General features: G+C 38.7%; 2 protein-coding genes across 3 annotated transcripts in view; one reads left to right on the forward strand and one right to left on the reverse strand.

Annotated features, from left to right (window-relative positions):
• The window catches only part of ST3GAL6 (ST3 beta-galactoside alpha-2,3-sialyltransferase 6), a 54,494-nt gene extending 45,098 nt beyond the window's left edge, over positions 1-9,396 (forward strand). Inside the window, exons 11-12 of one of the 2 annotated variants that reach the window (XM_042903217.1) lie at positions 8,523-8,659; positions 9,321-9,396. The gene's annotated coding sequence lies outside the window, so the exon portion shown is untranslated. Of the gene's footprint in view, positions 1-8,346; positions 8,432-8,522; positions 8,660-9,320 lie in introns of those variants that run through there. The other variant, XM_042903216.1, reaches the window with a different exon arrangement.
• DCBLD2 (discoidin, CUB and LCCL domain containing 2) overlaps positions 1-15,438 on the reverse strand; it is a 90,089-nt gene that overhangs the window by 4,036 nt on the left and 70,615 nt on the right. The window contains exons 10-15 of the mRNA XM_042903215.1: positions 11,464-11,614; positions 10,587-10,673; positions 10,314-10,439; positions 7,316-7,409; positions 3,965-4,014; positions 642-779 (exon numbers count right to left, since the gene is read on the reverse strand). Coding sequence (XP_042759149.1) covers positions 642-779; positions 3,965-4,014; positions 7,316-7,409; positions 10,314-10,439; positions 10,587-10,673; positions 11,464-11,614 — 646 coding nt within the window. The remainder of the gene's footprint in view (positions 1-641; positions 780-3,964; positions 4,015-7,315; positions 7,410-10,313; positions 10,440-10,586; positions 10,674-11,463; positions 11,615-15,438) is intronic.

Consider the following 15,438-nt stretch of genomic DNA (forward strand, 5'->3'; position numbering starts at 1 on the left):
CTCTGCTGTCAGTGTGTGTACAGCCTGCTTCAGATCCTGTCTCCCTCTATTTGCCCCTCCCCTGCTGGCTTGCTCTCTCTCTCAAAAATAAATATAAAAAACTTTTTTAAAAAGAAAAATAAATAAATGTTAACAGAATAAATACTGTAAGGCTCGCTATGTCCTTCCTGCTCTTAATACTCAAATAAAACTCCAGGTAAACAGGTAACATGCCCAGAGCTTGTAGAAACGGATGCTCACAGCTAAGGCACAGAAATGATTCTCTCAAGGTCACCTTTTTAAAAAGCAGTTCTAGGGGCTCCTGGCTGACTCAGCGGGTTAGGCGTCCAACTTTGGCTCAGGTCATGATCTTGCGGGGTTTGTGAGTTTGAGCCCCGTTGGGCTCTGGGCAGAGAGCTTAGAGCCTGGAGCCTGCTTTGGATCCTGTCTCTCTTTCTCTCTGCCCCTCCCTGCCTCATGCTCTTCCTCTCTTTCTCAAAAGTAAATATTAAAAAAAAAAATTAAAAAGTAGTTCTACCTCAATAAAAGAGCTCATCTCTTACATATGAGAAAGATAAAAGATACTATAAATCCCAAAGCACTTTCCAGCTAAGCAGAGCAGCGTCTTCCCTGACTCTGTGGCGAAGGCTGCAAGCAGTTACCTGCAGAGTCCGTCTGCAGCACTGTGGTGACTTCTCTTGGACTCAAATGATTAACTTCGCTGCTGCTGTAGCGAACTGGGGTTTCTTCATGTTCCACTGATTTGGCAGGGAGAAACTGCTTCATTCCTTTCCACCAACCTTCATTGTGATTGTAAGCAATAAAGACCATTAAATAAAAACCTGCCTCTGAACGGATGATACTGTTTACGGAAGCAATCCTGTTGCATTTAAGCCATTTTTGTAGCACATCTACACAAACTAGCCTCTATGTTCAATCTTTTTGTTGTGGTGGTCGTGGTAAAATACGTATTACATAAAATTTACCGTCTTAACCATTTTTAAGTGTGGGTCAGTTGGTTTTAAATACATTCACACTCTTGTGCAACTATCACCACCATCTATCTCTATCATAACTTTAAATCTTGTAAAAACTACAACCGTATCTCCATGAAACAGTAACTCCCCATTCCCATTCTCCATCCCCCCTGGTCCCTGGCAACCACCATTCTATTTTCTGTCTCTATGATTTTGACTCCTTTAAGTACTTCATCTAAGTGGAATCATACAGTATTTGTCTTTTTGTATCTGGCTTATTTCACGTAGCATAATGCCCTCAAGAGCCACCCATCTTCTAGCATATTGCAGAAAATCATTTTTAAGGAGAAATTATATTCCACTGCTTGTATACACATTTCACTTTTCCACTCATCAGCTGATAGGACACTTGGGTTGCTTCCATGTTTTAACTGTTGTGAATAACTGCTATAAAAACAGATGTACAATCAGGTCTTTGAGACCCTGCCTCTAATTCTTTAATTCCGGCATACCTGGAAGTGGAGCAGTGGGTCATATTGTTAATTACTTTTCATTTTATGAGGAATTGCCATAGTGTTTTCCACAGCGCCCGAACCATTTTATAATTCCAACCACAGTGCACCAGTTTCAGTTTTTTGGCAGGAGACATCCTAATGGGTGTGAGATGTAATCTCATAGTTTTCCCTAAAGATTAGCAATGTTGAGCATCTTTTCATGTGCTTATTGGCCATCTATATATATTCTTTGGAGAGATGTCTATTCAAGTCATTTGCCTATTTTTGAATTTTGCTGTTGGTGTTGAGTTTTAGAAGTTCTCTATTCTGGATATTAATCCTTTAGCAGATACATGGTTTGCAAATATTTTCTCCCATTCTGCGTGTTGCCTTTTTACTCTACGGATAGTATATTTTGATGCACAAAATTTTTAAATTTCCACGAAGTCCAATCTATTTCTTCTTTTGTTATTTGTGCATTGGTGACATGGCTAAGAAATCATACCAAGTCCATTGTCATCAAGTTTTTGTCCTGTGTTTTTTTCTATCAATTTTATTGTTTAAGATATTATGTCTTGGTGTTTCATTTAATTTTTACAAATGGTGTCAATCAGGAGCCCAACTTCATTCTTTCATATGTTAACATTCAATGTTCCCAGCACCATTTGTCATTACCCTAGTGGTCTTGGCATCCTTGCCAAAAATCACTTGTCCAGATTTGTGACAGTTTATCTCTGGGCTCTCCACTCCACTCCACTGTTGTGTATGTGTGTGTTTATGCCAATACCACACTGTTTTGAAATCAGAACGTGTGAATCTTCCAGTTTTATTCTTTTTCAAGACTGTCTTGGCTATTCAGAGTCCCTTGAAATTCCATTGGAATTTCTGAATGGATTTTTCTATTTGTACAAAAAATGTCATAGGGATTTTGACAGGGATTGCCAATGAATCTATAGATGGCTTTGGTTAGTATTGACATGTTAACAGTATTAAATTTTCAATCCATGAACACTGGGTATGTTTCCATTTATTTATGTCTTCTCAAATTTCTTTAGAAATGTTTTATCATTTGCATTACACAAGTCTTTCACTTCCTTGGTTAAATTAACTCCCAAGTATTTTATTCTTTTTGATGTTATTTTGTAAATGAAACTTTTTAGAATTTCCTTTTCAGATTATTGTTTATATATAGAAATGCAACTGATTTCAGTATATCCTTTAGTATATTTAGTATAGTATATCCTGCTACTCTACTCAGTTATTGGTGCTAATAGCTTTGTGTGCATGAGTGCATGCGTGTGTGTGTGTGTGTGTGTGTGTGTGTGTGATCTTTGGTAGGATTTTTCTTTTTTGAGAGATTTTTGGTTATTGACTCAATCTCTTCTATTTCTTTGTGAGTCTTGGTAGATTTTGTATTTCTGGAAATTTGTCCATTTCATCTAGGTTATGCAATTTTTTGGCATACAATTGTTCATAGTATTCTTATAATCCTTTTTATTTCTGTAGAATTGGAAGTGATGTCTCTACCTGCATTTCAGATTTTAGTAGTTTGACTCTTTTCTTATTCCATCTGACTAAAAGTTTGTCAATTGTATTGATCTTTTTGAAGAACTAACATTTAGTTTCACTGATTTTCTCTTTTCCATTCTCTATTTTGTTTCTCTAATCTTTATTATTCCTTCCTTCTGGTAGCTTTTGGTTTAGTTTGTTCTTGTTCAAAGAAATTCCTTAAATTTTTTTTTTTTGATAGAGTATCTAATGCAAAGCAGAACATGGTAGAAATTTCTATTCAAAGCATATACAGAAGCAAATCATTGCTATTAAATTGCAGCCAGATATAATGTGCCTATTGTAGGGTGGTTTTTCGGTAAGTTTTTCTGAAAAAATACTTCCCAAGATCTGCCTTGGGGTGTTAGCAACACAGGATCTGCCCCTACCACTGCTCTTTTCTACCTTAGTCACAGCAGTGAACTCTTTTGGCTTCTAACAGTTGTTCCCATAGTGAGACTGGAAAGGGGGGAGAGCCTTAGGGGACCTCTGGTGTTACCTCCAGGAATCTGCCACACACAGAAGGAATTAAGAAAATGGCACCTCATCATGGCAGAGATGGCAGACCTCACGATTCTGAAACCGCGAGACTCCGCCTGGGAAATACCCACAGCAGAGGGACAAACACACACCATGTTACCAAGACCAGTCTTTCACACAGTGTTCACACAGGCCCCAAAGAAAGCTGGTCTTCTCAAAAAAACAGACACATGGGGCAAATCAGGTTGTCCAGAAAAAAGGAAGAGAGTGCATGCTATGGGAAATTCTTACTTTTCATTCTGTTACTTATTGACTACAAGAGATTGCACAGAAGAGTAAAAATGATCAGAATGTTAGAGGAACACCATTTTTCTAACAAGTGCTGGGGAGTTTATGTGGGCCTGAAAAGAACTTTCCTCTTTTACTACTGCCACCTAGGGAGGTGGGAGTTCCTTCTGATGGAAGGAGATGCAAAGTCTGAGTTACCTGCCCGATCCCAGTAAGGTAAGTCATAGGTGCCTTCAGTTTTTTTCTTTCTGGAAAAATACAGAGACAACATGTTAGCAAATAGAGTGAAGTCACTAGTAAGACAGCTCTGAATCTGCAGGATAAACACTAAAGTTAATAATTAGGAGTATACATTTCCATCTACTAATCTACCTGGGGGAATCCTCTATTTCATTTGCCTTTCAAAGTCGCCACTGCTGGCTCATAAATTGGACTCTCAATAAATTTTAAACAACTATCTCCTGAGATAGTTATTTTGTTACCCAAGGTATTTCCCACTCAAGGGGTGAATGAAATGGAAAAGCTGAGTCCGCAGATGATAAGAGTCAAACTAAAGACTTCGGGATGATGTGGGTTGTGTGGGAAAATTACGTTAGGTGTATTTTGGTTTCCAATACAAACTTTATAAATCAATTGATTCACAAAGTTCATAGAAAGAAACATCCCCACATTTGCTTCTGCATTGTTATTTTTTCCAACTATCTGTTTTCCTTCCGTGGTCTTTTGTTCCCAAGGAGTTTATAGTGTCCTATATAAGCATCCCAGTTTATGTCAGTGCTATCTTAAACAGTGATAAATGGGAGAACAGGATGCTCCATGCCTGGGGGGGGGGCAAAAGCCACACATGCAATGAAGATTCTCCCTAGTCCACCCTTCAGAATTCAGACATATCTTCCCCAGGAGAAATCTCCCTCCTCCCCGTTAAGAATTACTATCTATAGGGATGCCTGGGTGGCTCAGTTGGTTGAGCGTCCGACTTTGGCTCAGGTCACGATCTTGTGGTTCGTGAGTTCAAGCCCCGCATTGGGCTCTGTGCTGACAGCTCAGAGCCTGGAGCCTGCTTTGGATTCTTGTCTCCCTCTCCCTCTGCCCCTTCCCTGCTCATGCTGTCTCGCTCTCTCAAAAATGAATAAATGTTAAAAAAAAAAAATTACTATCTACAAAGAGCCTTAAAAGGAAGTGTTCTGATTCAAGAATGTAAATCTAATTAAAATTAACACCCTGCAAGCTAAAGAAAATGCAGAAATTATTCTAGTGTATAATGAGGACAAGACAGTTATGTGATTTGCTCAAGACACAAATGTGGCTTTCTCAAAGAGCCCAAGCTGTGTGCTTTTCTTACTTGAAAACATTCTTCTCCAGGATAAGACTTTATTTGTATTAGAGATGTTAAAATCTTCCTCACTTTAAAGTCTGGCTATTATTTAAAACATGTCATTTTTTTAAAAATATAATGTAAAATTTGTGGAAGAGGTGGTAGGCACTAAAGCTGTTAATTAAAAACTGAAGTGCAAAGTAAACAATAAAGGGCTGGCTTAATAATTAGTTTTCTTCTTGAAAATCCTGTAATCAACCTAAGACTAAAAAGTAAAAGGAAACCAATAATCTTTTCTAAATGGAAGTCAGATACCTTATATAGCTAAGACAACAAATTAAGTCTGACTACTAGGCAAAGGCTGTGCTAGAAAAGATTTTATAATAATCTAAAGTGGCAAAGCCTCAGGTTATTTATTACATGTTAAGCGCTTAGAACAGGGGTGCTTACCATGAGTTAAGGGTTCAGTAGGTTGCAGCTGAGTTTATTATTATTCTCCTCCTGGCTATTTTCCACATCCCCTTCATGAATCTCTTTTACTCCTCATGAAGTCAGTCATTAGCAATTTCAACCACATTCTTAGAAATAACTTCAGTTCTGTAGCTCAGACCTTTGGTCCTGAACAAGCATCTGTTTCTTGAGAATCTGAACATCCGTAGGGTCCTTATGTGCCCGCTGATCTCAGGACTTGACTGCCGCCTCCCCGAAAACCTGATTCCCAATCCTTACCCTGCTTTAACCCTTGGGGACGGGAATTGACTGCCTGATAATATGTCCAGGGGCAGAGGTGGTTCAGAGTGTGGGCTCTGTGCTGTCGGGGCCCAAACTCCACTCTGCTGCATATACACCGGGTGACCTCGGACAAGTTATTCATGCTCTGTCTCACTTTCTTCTTCTGTAAAATGGGATTTATAACAGTACCTGCTTCATTGGTCGTTTTGAGGATTAAGGAGTTAAAACATGTAAAGCACTTAAAATAATGCCTAAAACCAGCTTTAATTTTCTATAAAAGCTAGCTGTTGCTGCTGTTCTCACTGTTACTGTTGCTTCTGTCCAGTTCCCTAAGAGCACTGTGAACTTTCTTCCCTGGACTTCCCTAAAGCCCTTGCTCTTCCTTTCCCTGATTCCCTCATAATAACTTGTTGGGTCTCTGCTCAGACAGACTTCTTAAAACCATGAGTCCAGGACCACCTGCTTCTTCAACTTCCTCCCATGGCATACGCTGTGTGGTCAGTACTATTGCTGACCGTTTCTGCATCGTTATCTTCTCCATCCCGTAAACTCTGGGGCTCACCACTCGACTCCCAGCGGTCAAAACTTAGCACACGGCAAGAGCTCAAATATTTGCTTAACGAACAAATGAAGTCATTCTCTTGCTCCACCAAACCTGTCCCTCCTGTCCTTTCCACTCATGACATCCCTACTGGTCCAAGCGCACAAGCCTGAAACCTCGGATCATCCCGAGTCCCTCCTCCTTCCGTAGCAGCCAGTTGCGCATCATCTGATAATCTCACCTATGTGCTTCACCCTCCTCGATGACATCCTCATCCACAGACTGAGACCTGAATTTGTCTCCCCGAAGCTCCCGTCCCCAATCCAGCCCCAGGCCGCACCTCCACAGTTCCTCCTCGGTGCTCTCCCGTGCCAAGCCTGCACGTGAGGACTGGCTATCCCGCCTGGACTCCACAACTCTGTGCCTTCGCTCAAGCACACAGTCTGGGCTGTTCCCTACCTTCCTCCATCTGGGCACATCCAGCGGTCTCTTTACGGCAAAACAAACTTGAGGCTCACTCTTCCCCGCAGGGAAGACTTCAGGTAGCTCTCCCAGTTCTCACACCTGTGTCTCCGGCCCTTCATAATAACCCCTCAAGGCATGTGCCAGTTCTTTATTCTGTAAGTTAGCCCTGCCTAACACCTGGGACACAGGAACGGTGTCTCTTTCTTTCAGGAGATATTACTAAGCACCTACTGTGTGTCAGGCTGTTCTTACACATGTGTATATTCCAGCATGTAAAGCAGATTTTGCTATAATAAAGATGCGCAGTAAATGACTGTGCAATTGAACATACTCGTGTTTTATGAAAAGGAGAAACAAATGTATTTTTACCTTAATAACTACCTTACCTTTCCTTCTCAAAAAGGTGAACGGTAGTTTATCTTCTAGATTTAGTGTATACTTCACATTTGGAAACAACCCTCCGAGGCCCCGTCAGGGGAGCTAGCTACGTACTGACCTGCTCCTCCAATGCCAGGCACACACCACCGTGAGGATAAGGGTGCTGAGCACCATGACGAGCACCGGCACCAGGACCGCAGCCAAGGCGACATCTGCAAACACATCAAAGGCAGACTAGGGAAGGGAAAGCGGGAAGGTTCCCCAGGTCATCCCTTAAAGCTTTTGTGTCTCAAAAGCTACCGTTCACAATATTTATGAAATGAGGCCGGGCAAGTGTTGGTAATGGCAGAAGCCTTCACAGACACGTGGAAGTCTCTCACACTATTTGCTTCACCTTTGTACACGCTTAAAATTTTTCATTGTGACTTTTTAAATCACCAAGACAAACTGAAAGGCAAATAAAAAACTCAGAAAATATCTTTCTGAATATGTGGTAAAGGATTACTATCATTTATATATTACAGAACATCCAAGTCAAAAACAAACAATAGAAAAATCAGAGATGATTGAGCAATACAATGAAAAAACACAAGTGACCATTCAACATGTTAGCATTACTAGTAATCACAGAAACAGAAGTTTAAGCAAGAATGAGATGCCATTTCTGTTTATCGAATTGGCAAATATTTATAACAATAATTGCTAGGAAAGGTTATTAGGAAACAGTTATTTTTATGGGACTTTAAATTGATACTTTCTGGATCATTTTGGGGCAATACGTATAAAAATCAATTACTTAGCAATTCCATGTCTAGAATTTATTCTTAGAAAAAAAATTAAGACAACATTCAAAGATGCACTTTTAAGATGGTCTGTTTCTGTATCTGCAAAAGAATGAAAAACTGGAAATAATCCAAATGCTCAACAATGAAAGGGAATAAATACATCATGGTGTCCTCATAGTAAAATATTATCCAGCAATTGGAAATGATATTGCAACATGACGGGGAAAATATTTATAGACAGGGGAAAGCAACAACGTAGTGTTATGTATAAAAAAAGCCAATGTGCATCAACAGGGCAGAAAGTGACAATGCTTGAGCCTGCAGGGACCAGGAGATCATTTAATCCCCTTATCTCCCTCCACAGATAAGGAAGTCTGGGCCCAGATACAGAAAATGGTCCACCTCAGGTCATTTGAGCCATCAGTTTCTTCCCTAATCTGGCAACCCTGTCCTGGCAACTGCTGATGCCTGCTGGGGGCTAAGCACCAGACACTGTGTTGGGCCTGACCCACAGCATCTATTGTACCCTTATAAATGTAGCCAAAAGAGAAAAAGAGGCTGCTGATACAGGAGAAGGAGAGGATAACGCATAACCTGAGGCCTCTGAGGGCAGAGGTGGATCAGCCCTGGGCAGGACTAGGAACTTCGTTCTTCAACGCAGCGGAAAGAGGGTACAGGTGAGTTTGCAGGCTCCACAGATCGGGAGCGTCCTTCTAATTGCTTCTACTTTCTTCATAAAGTTGAAGAGGTAACTAAGAGTAACTAAAGAATCTCTGGGTCAAGGGTTTGAAAAATATGGAAAAGCGACTGTTGAGAACAGAAAGAGCTAACCAGAGAAACAAAATGACCATGGGCTGGTGCTGAGGGCCCCCCGGAGGGAGGATTCAGGAAGACACAGGGGCACAAATCTGATCATGATACGATTTTCTCCAGCATCACTCTCAGCCTGGATGTAAAAATGGAAAAGAAATGCATAAAACAGGCATCATCACTCAGGCTAGAAAGCACTAAAAATTCAGAAAAATAAATGTGCTTTATCCCTAAAAATGTATAACTGGAGAGAGAACCATCAGGTTCAGGTGGATACAGGTCGATTTAATCAGAGGTTTAAAAAATCTGCTTAGGTTCACAAAATAATAAAACATCTACACAGTACCATCCCACAGAAAAGGAGACAAGGAATCTTTAACTGGAAAGACCTCTACATTCTTTTATTCTTTTGAAGAATCCTAGCTCTGGAAGAAAATGCTTTAAGGATACTTTCAGTCTTGAGATTTTAAGATTCTATAATCAGATTTTAAGACGAGCAATACTTTAAATGGCTGTTCTTCCATCCAGGCATGTGGCCTGGAATTCTGCCCAAACAGATTTCTTCTGCAGACTGGTAAGAAGCTTTGTGGGACACTGAGATCTCGTCTCTAAGAAGTCTTGCTTCTCTTCAGCTTTTCCAGCAGCATGAGAAAGAAAATGGTCTGTTTAGAAAATACCTTAGAAGAATTGAAAGAAAGTGACATGTGGAAAGCTGGGAGAAAGTTATCTGCATCGGGCAAATTTTCAGAGAATGAATAAAGTTCTGTGTGGCACAAGTTAGTTGGAATGAATTACTTCCTCCTCGTCTCTGCATGGTCCTGAAAATGCTTTATCTGCCAACAGCGAAATTAATTCCTCTGACACTGATGGTTTTTTCTGAGTCCAACTGAAATTTTGTTTTTCAACAACTAGTAAAATCAAAGTACTATGTTTCATACATGTTAATACCTTATTTATCATTCATAAAACCTGAAAGTAAATCCTACTACATTTATATTTACAACCAGAAAAAACTGATGGTAAACATTTTAAAAACAGAGACCAAAGTTTTTTAATGAACATGTTAACTCACAGTACTTTTTAAAAAGTGTTAGTTTTCACCAAAACTTATTTTTCACCCCCCCTTCCCTTTTTGCCACCAAATTTTCTCTCCAACAAATTAATATATAACGAGAGGAAGAAAAAACGTTTGTTTCCTGCAATGGTTTTAGTTATTTTTATAAATAGAGACTACTTGTGTTTGGCTGTGGTGGGGAAAAAAATCACAAGAGAAGACCCAGAATATAGCAGCCATCTCTAAATATTTAAAGAACAATTCTACATGGCACTGGAGAAGAGAAATCAGAGCGATGCAATCAGTCTCTTCTCTAAGGTAAGGAGTAAACATTTTTGGCTCTTCTTAAAAAACACAAGAGGAAAAGAAGCTGAAGGTTTAAAAACCAGACGTGTTTCTGAAAATTGAAATTACAAGCAAAATAAAACACGACCCACGTAACGGGTGCTAATGTGGGGGCCTGGTACCTTTGGTTACATTCGGAGTCACGGTGGTGTTTCGGATATCAGGAGTGGCAGTTGTTTGCTCCGTCTGTGCAGGAAACTCATTGCTACTACGAGGCTGTAGTGGTTGAGTAAATTTGGGGGCTCGACCTTGAAAAAAGTTTCAAATACTCTTTATTCTTTTGTCTACAACAGCTTGATTAAAACAAAGTTCTTTTACAATGCTTTTAATATGTTTTTGGAAAATTATACCACAATCCAGGGACCACCGCATTCTCACACATGAAGCAGGCATACCTTTGGCTATTTTTGGAGGGGTTGTGGTGTTTCTGAGGTCATTGCTGTTTCTAGGAGGTGGAGTTTGAGTAAGTTTTGGAGGACGACCTTGAAAAACGGTTCAGAAAAGTTGAGACATTTTGCTTATGAGAGTCATAGTTAAAAACAGTCATTTAAATGTCTTCAACGTTCCCTAGAGTAGTTATTTCTGCTCAGCGATTTTAAATCTCGGAGAGCAATATGTCAGAAGGATAAATATACTATGCATTAAATGTACAAACTTACTAGGATTTCTCACTTTTTAAGATAATTATATTCTCTTAAAATAATTTCCTTAGCGAGGAGAAAACGGAGGAGGTGAATAATGTTTAAAGCTACAGAATTGTCATCACAGTCTGACATACTACTCATTCAAGTCACTTAAGAAACATTTGAGGGCCCACTGTGTGGGGGCATTCTGGTAGGTTTTGGAGATACAATAGGAAACAAAGTATTTAAATATTATGTAATGGCGAGGGAAGTTATTTCCGCTTCTAATTTATTCAGAGGAAAAGGCACTTGGACTAAGCTTACTGTTATAATCATCAGTGTTTGTGATACAGTATATTATGCTACATGAGTCCTGATTAAAAATTAAGATTGAGACTATGCCTGAAAAAAATCACATTATATTATCTCATCGATGATATTCTCTCTTCTTCCACCTGTAACCTTTGAAACCATTCTGATACTAAGTTTTTAATAGAATAATTATTTCTTTGTAAAATTTCTTTAAGAAGATATTATAATTAAAAGCTAAACACTCACATTGTCGTTTCTTATTTTCTCTGAGAACAGCAAAGCCATTTTAAATGAATCCAGTAAAAATAACATATCTTAAAACATACTATCACTTTACCTTTAGGAATAAACCGACATCCAAGAAGTTCAATTTTCATGGCAATTTTCTGCTGCCATTGGGTAGGATTCACTCTAATAAAACGTGCAATAATTGGTGGCAAAAAGTTATTACGCACATCCTGGTGATAATCTTTGTTTCCTTGAAATATCTTTAAAAAACAACAAAAAAATGGTACTTTACATTAGCAGAGGTCAAGGTTAAATTGTTCCACTGAAACATGTTTTTGGTTTTTTTTGCTCTGGGCCTTAAATGAGATCTGTAAGGTATGACAGTAAGAATTAATTTCTCACAAGATAAATGAATTGTAATTTGGACAAACTATTAAGAAACTGCACATTCTTCATCAAAAACTTATAAAAACATTGAATACGAAAATGATTTTAAGATGATTCGAACATAACAAAAATGTTAACTTGGCAATTTGGGAAGAGGGCTTTAATTTCAATGAGTCAGTTTAATTCCATTAATAAATCAGTAATTCTAGTGTAATTACCAACTATTTAAATATATTAATTTTCTTTTCAAAGTAAAGCATAAGTGAACATACAATATCTTAGAGGAAATGCTTTACTGTGTACTTTTCATAATTTTTCTTTCAGAAGAGAGAAAGTGAACGCACACTAAGGAATACATAAGTTATATACCTCCACCTACTGGATAAACTACATAAAGACACTTCCCACATTAACCATTTTCATCTTGTGTTGCTATCTGAACCAGAAAAGTGATTCTGAAACACTGCTCCCTGACGAATATAATGATCTTAGGTAAACAGCAACAAATGTATTATAGGTATCATATGAACAGTCTTTAGATAAAAATACTATTTCAACGGACTATCCCATTCCCTCAAACATTTCAAGGAAATAATACTAGTATGGAACACTGCAAGAGCTCTTATTTACAAAGCATTTTCATTTAATTAACTCAAATGTTCTTCATGACAGCCCGATGTAACAGGCAGAACTCAGAAAGCTGAAGCTCACAGAATGTAAATGGACTGCATAACCAGTCAATGATACGAGCAGTGACTTGAGTCTCTGTCTTCTGACTTAATTACAGGGCTCCACTAAGCAAAAAGTCCTTGCTCCTTCAGGCTAAATCACCTGGCTAGCTTCTAAAGACTATTACTAAATCGGTATCTGCCTAAAATCAAAGTACTTTCTATCTTATCAGTTCATGTTGCAGCAGATAAATAAATGTTTAGCTTTTCCATCAAGTCATGTCTGGATATTATGGCTGTTTTATTTTGGCTGGTTCACATAGCATTAGACTAAACTTCTAAGACGTGTTAATAGCCTTCATTTTCTACAAGGGCTGAAGTTGTAACAGTCTCCACCACAGATAGTTTCTTTACATGCAACTGAAGATTTAAGGGGAAACTCTCGACAGATCCTAGAAGTCTCTCTCTCTCTGCAGTTCTCTTCTTTATTTCCTCAGAAATAAAAGCAATTATTTGTTGTCTACTGTATTAGTGGAGCAGGAACAATAGTTTAGACATAAAAACTAACCCTGAGATCTTACTCCACACTGGAGTTTCATTTTTATAGAAAACCTTAAAGGATAAAGATTTTATATAAACTAAGTAAAAAAGACTTGCTCTGTCTGATCTTTGACCATTTATTATAAGACCCTGTGTGTAAAGAGGTCTGTAAGGTGTCATGAGGATAAAAATGGAAATGGAAGTCAAAGTTCCCACTCTCTCCAAAGTTCCCACTCTCAAGGAACTTAAATTTTACTGGATATTACCACACACAAATATGGCAGCTATTCAAAAGCAACATGTTATCAAGTTGTATATACATTCCCATCTTTTTTTTTTTTTTTTTTTTTTGCTGGTTAAACATTTATTTTGAAAATTCATTTGGTGATTAGATGATAAACAGAAAATGAGCCAGTATCTTCTACTTTTTATCATTTCTTTAAGCTCTGAAAAACCACAATAAGACACAATGTCATACATATGGACAGAGTAATACAAACCAATGCTGAAAGAAGAGCTGGGGATGTTATTATTCTCTGAGTAGGTGTGATTCACCAGGACTTGGTCAAGGGCTTCAAGTTAGTACTATGAGCACCTCCTATGTGCAAGGCACTTCAGAGCCATGAATCTGAGCTTCTAACACCAGATTTCCGGAAGAGCCACCCACACAGCGGCCAATCAGGATTTCTATGCCAGTGGCCTGTGTGTCTCCTGGTTTATTTCCGGGGCCAGGAGCACTCCTTGCCTGAGGCTTGCTTCTTCCCCTCTGAGAAGTTATTTGCTCTGATGCAGATGCCATGCCAAGGGACAGTGACTCGTTCAACCCTCACCACTGGGTTGGCAGCATATCAGAGCTGAAGCTTTCAGCAGGGGGCTCTGGGCTTTGAAAGGAAGGACCACATTCTATTGTTCTTTAGGTACATTCCCATCTTCTGAAAAGAAAACCAAAAGCTGTCTCAGTCTGTATGTGCTCATGATGCATGTGTGCATGCTTATTTAGAAAGGGTGTGAAAACAGAATATACCAATTACTCTGGAGTTGGAGGTAGATGAGGGAGCAGATGGGCTAATGTAAGTGAGCCAAGAGACTGGTATTTTATATAATTCAATGTAAAGACTTCTACTTCTATCCAGGACACTAATAGAGACTAAATTTATTCTTTGACCTAAACATCTGAAAAAATCAGATACAATATATAAAACAATGGTTTTTAAACATGGGACAAAAGGTAGTATAGGGCAATATTCCCTGAGAGAAGAGAAACACACGAGGTGAACCCTTCAGTTGCCCCAATACTGTCTGGAGACAGCCTTCGTGTCTCAGTGAATTGAGAACACAAAGCTCAGAGATGGAGAGGCCAAGGCAGCTAGAATTTGCAAGACAGGGTATAGGAGAGAAAAGAACTGCAGAGAAAGAGAGACTTCTAGGATCTGTAGGGAGTTCTCCTTAAATCTTCAGTTCCATGTAAGGAAACTATCTGTGGATGGGAAAAGAACCACTGAAAAGGAGTCCTTTTCAGGGTTGGGAACAGCACATGTTACCAACAGATAGTGTGAAGAAAACTCATTTATACATGGGACTTTGGGTTGAGTACTTGGAACACTATTGTCTCTGTAGTAGAAAAAAAATCTGAACTAAAAGCGCTCAGGTCCTGCCTAACAAAGCTAAAATGTAAACCTTAAAAAGACCAAATAATTCCCAAGTAACCTAACTGCATACCAGAATAAAGCTAAAAATATTTGAGTAATAAAAAACACTAGCACCAAACAATGTAAAAGTTCACAATGTCTGGCAACCAATAAAAAATTACCAGGCATGTAAATATTTTACATAATACCCATCAACACAAAAAGACCCACATGGGAGCACCTAGGTGGCACAGTTAAGGGTCCAACTTTTGATTTTGATCTCACAGTTTGTGAGATCAAGTCCACGTCAGACTCTGTGCTGACAGCGTGAAGCCTGCTTGGGGTTCTCCCTCCCTCTCCCTTGCATCCTCCCTGCTTGCTCCCGCTCCCCACTCTCTCTCAAAATAAATACACTTAAAAAAGAAAAAAGACCCACATGTGACACATTAGTAGACAGAATTAGCAGATAAGGGCATTAAAAGAGTTATTATATACTCCATATGTTTTAGAGGTGGAAAAAAGCATGAGAATGTTCAGGAGAGACTTGAAAGAAATTTTTAAAAGCCCAAAACTGAAAATTTTGAGGTAAAAATACAACACAGAAGATAAAAATACACTGGACAGGATTAATAGATTAGATGTTACAGAACAGATTAGTGAACTTGAAGATAAAACAATAGAATTTTCCAAACTAGAACAAGGAGATTAAAAAAAAAAAAAATGTGTAGAGCACCAGTGAATTGTGAGACATCTGCAAGAGTCATAATATTCATGTAGTTAGAATTAGAGAAGCAACATATTTGAGAAAAAATGGCCCACAATTTTCCAAATTTGATGCAAATTATAACCAACAGATCCAAG

This window comes from Panthera leo, chromosome C2, assembly GCF_018350215.1.
Source record: "Panthera leo isolate Ple1 chromosome C2, P.leo_Ple1_pat1.1, whole genome shotgun sequence".
Classification (NCBI taxonomy): domain Eukaryota; kingdom Metazoa; phylum Chordata; class Mammalia; order Carnivora; family Felidae; genus Panthera; species Panthera leo.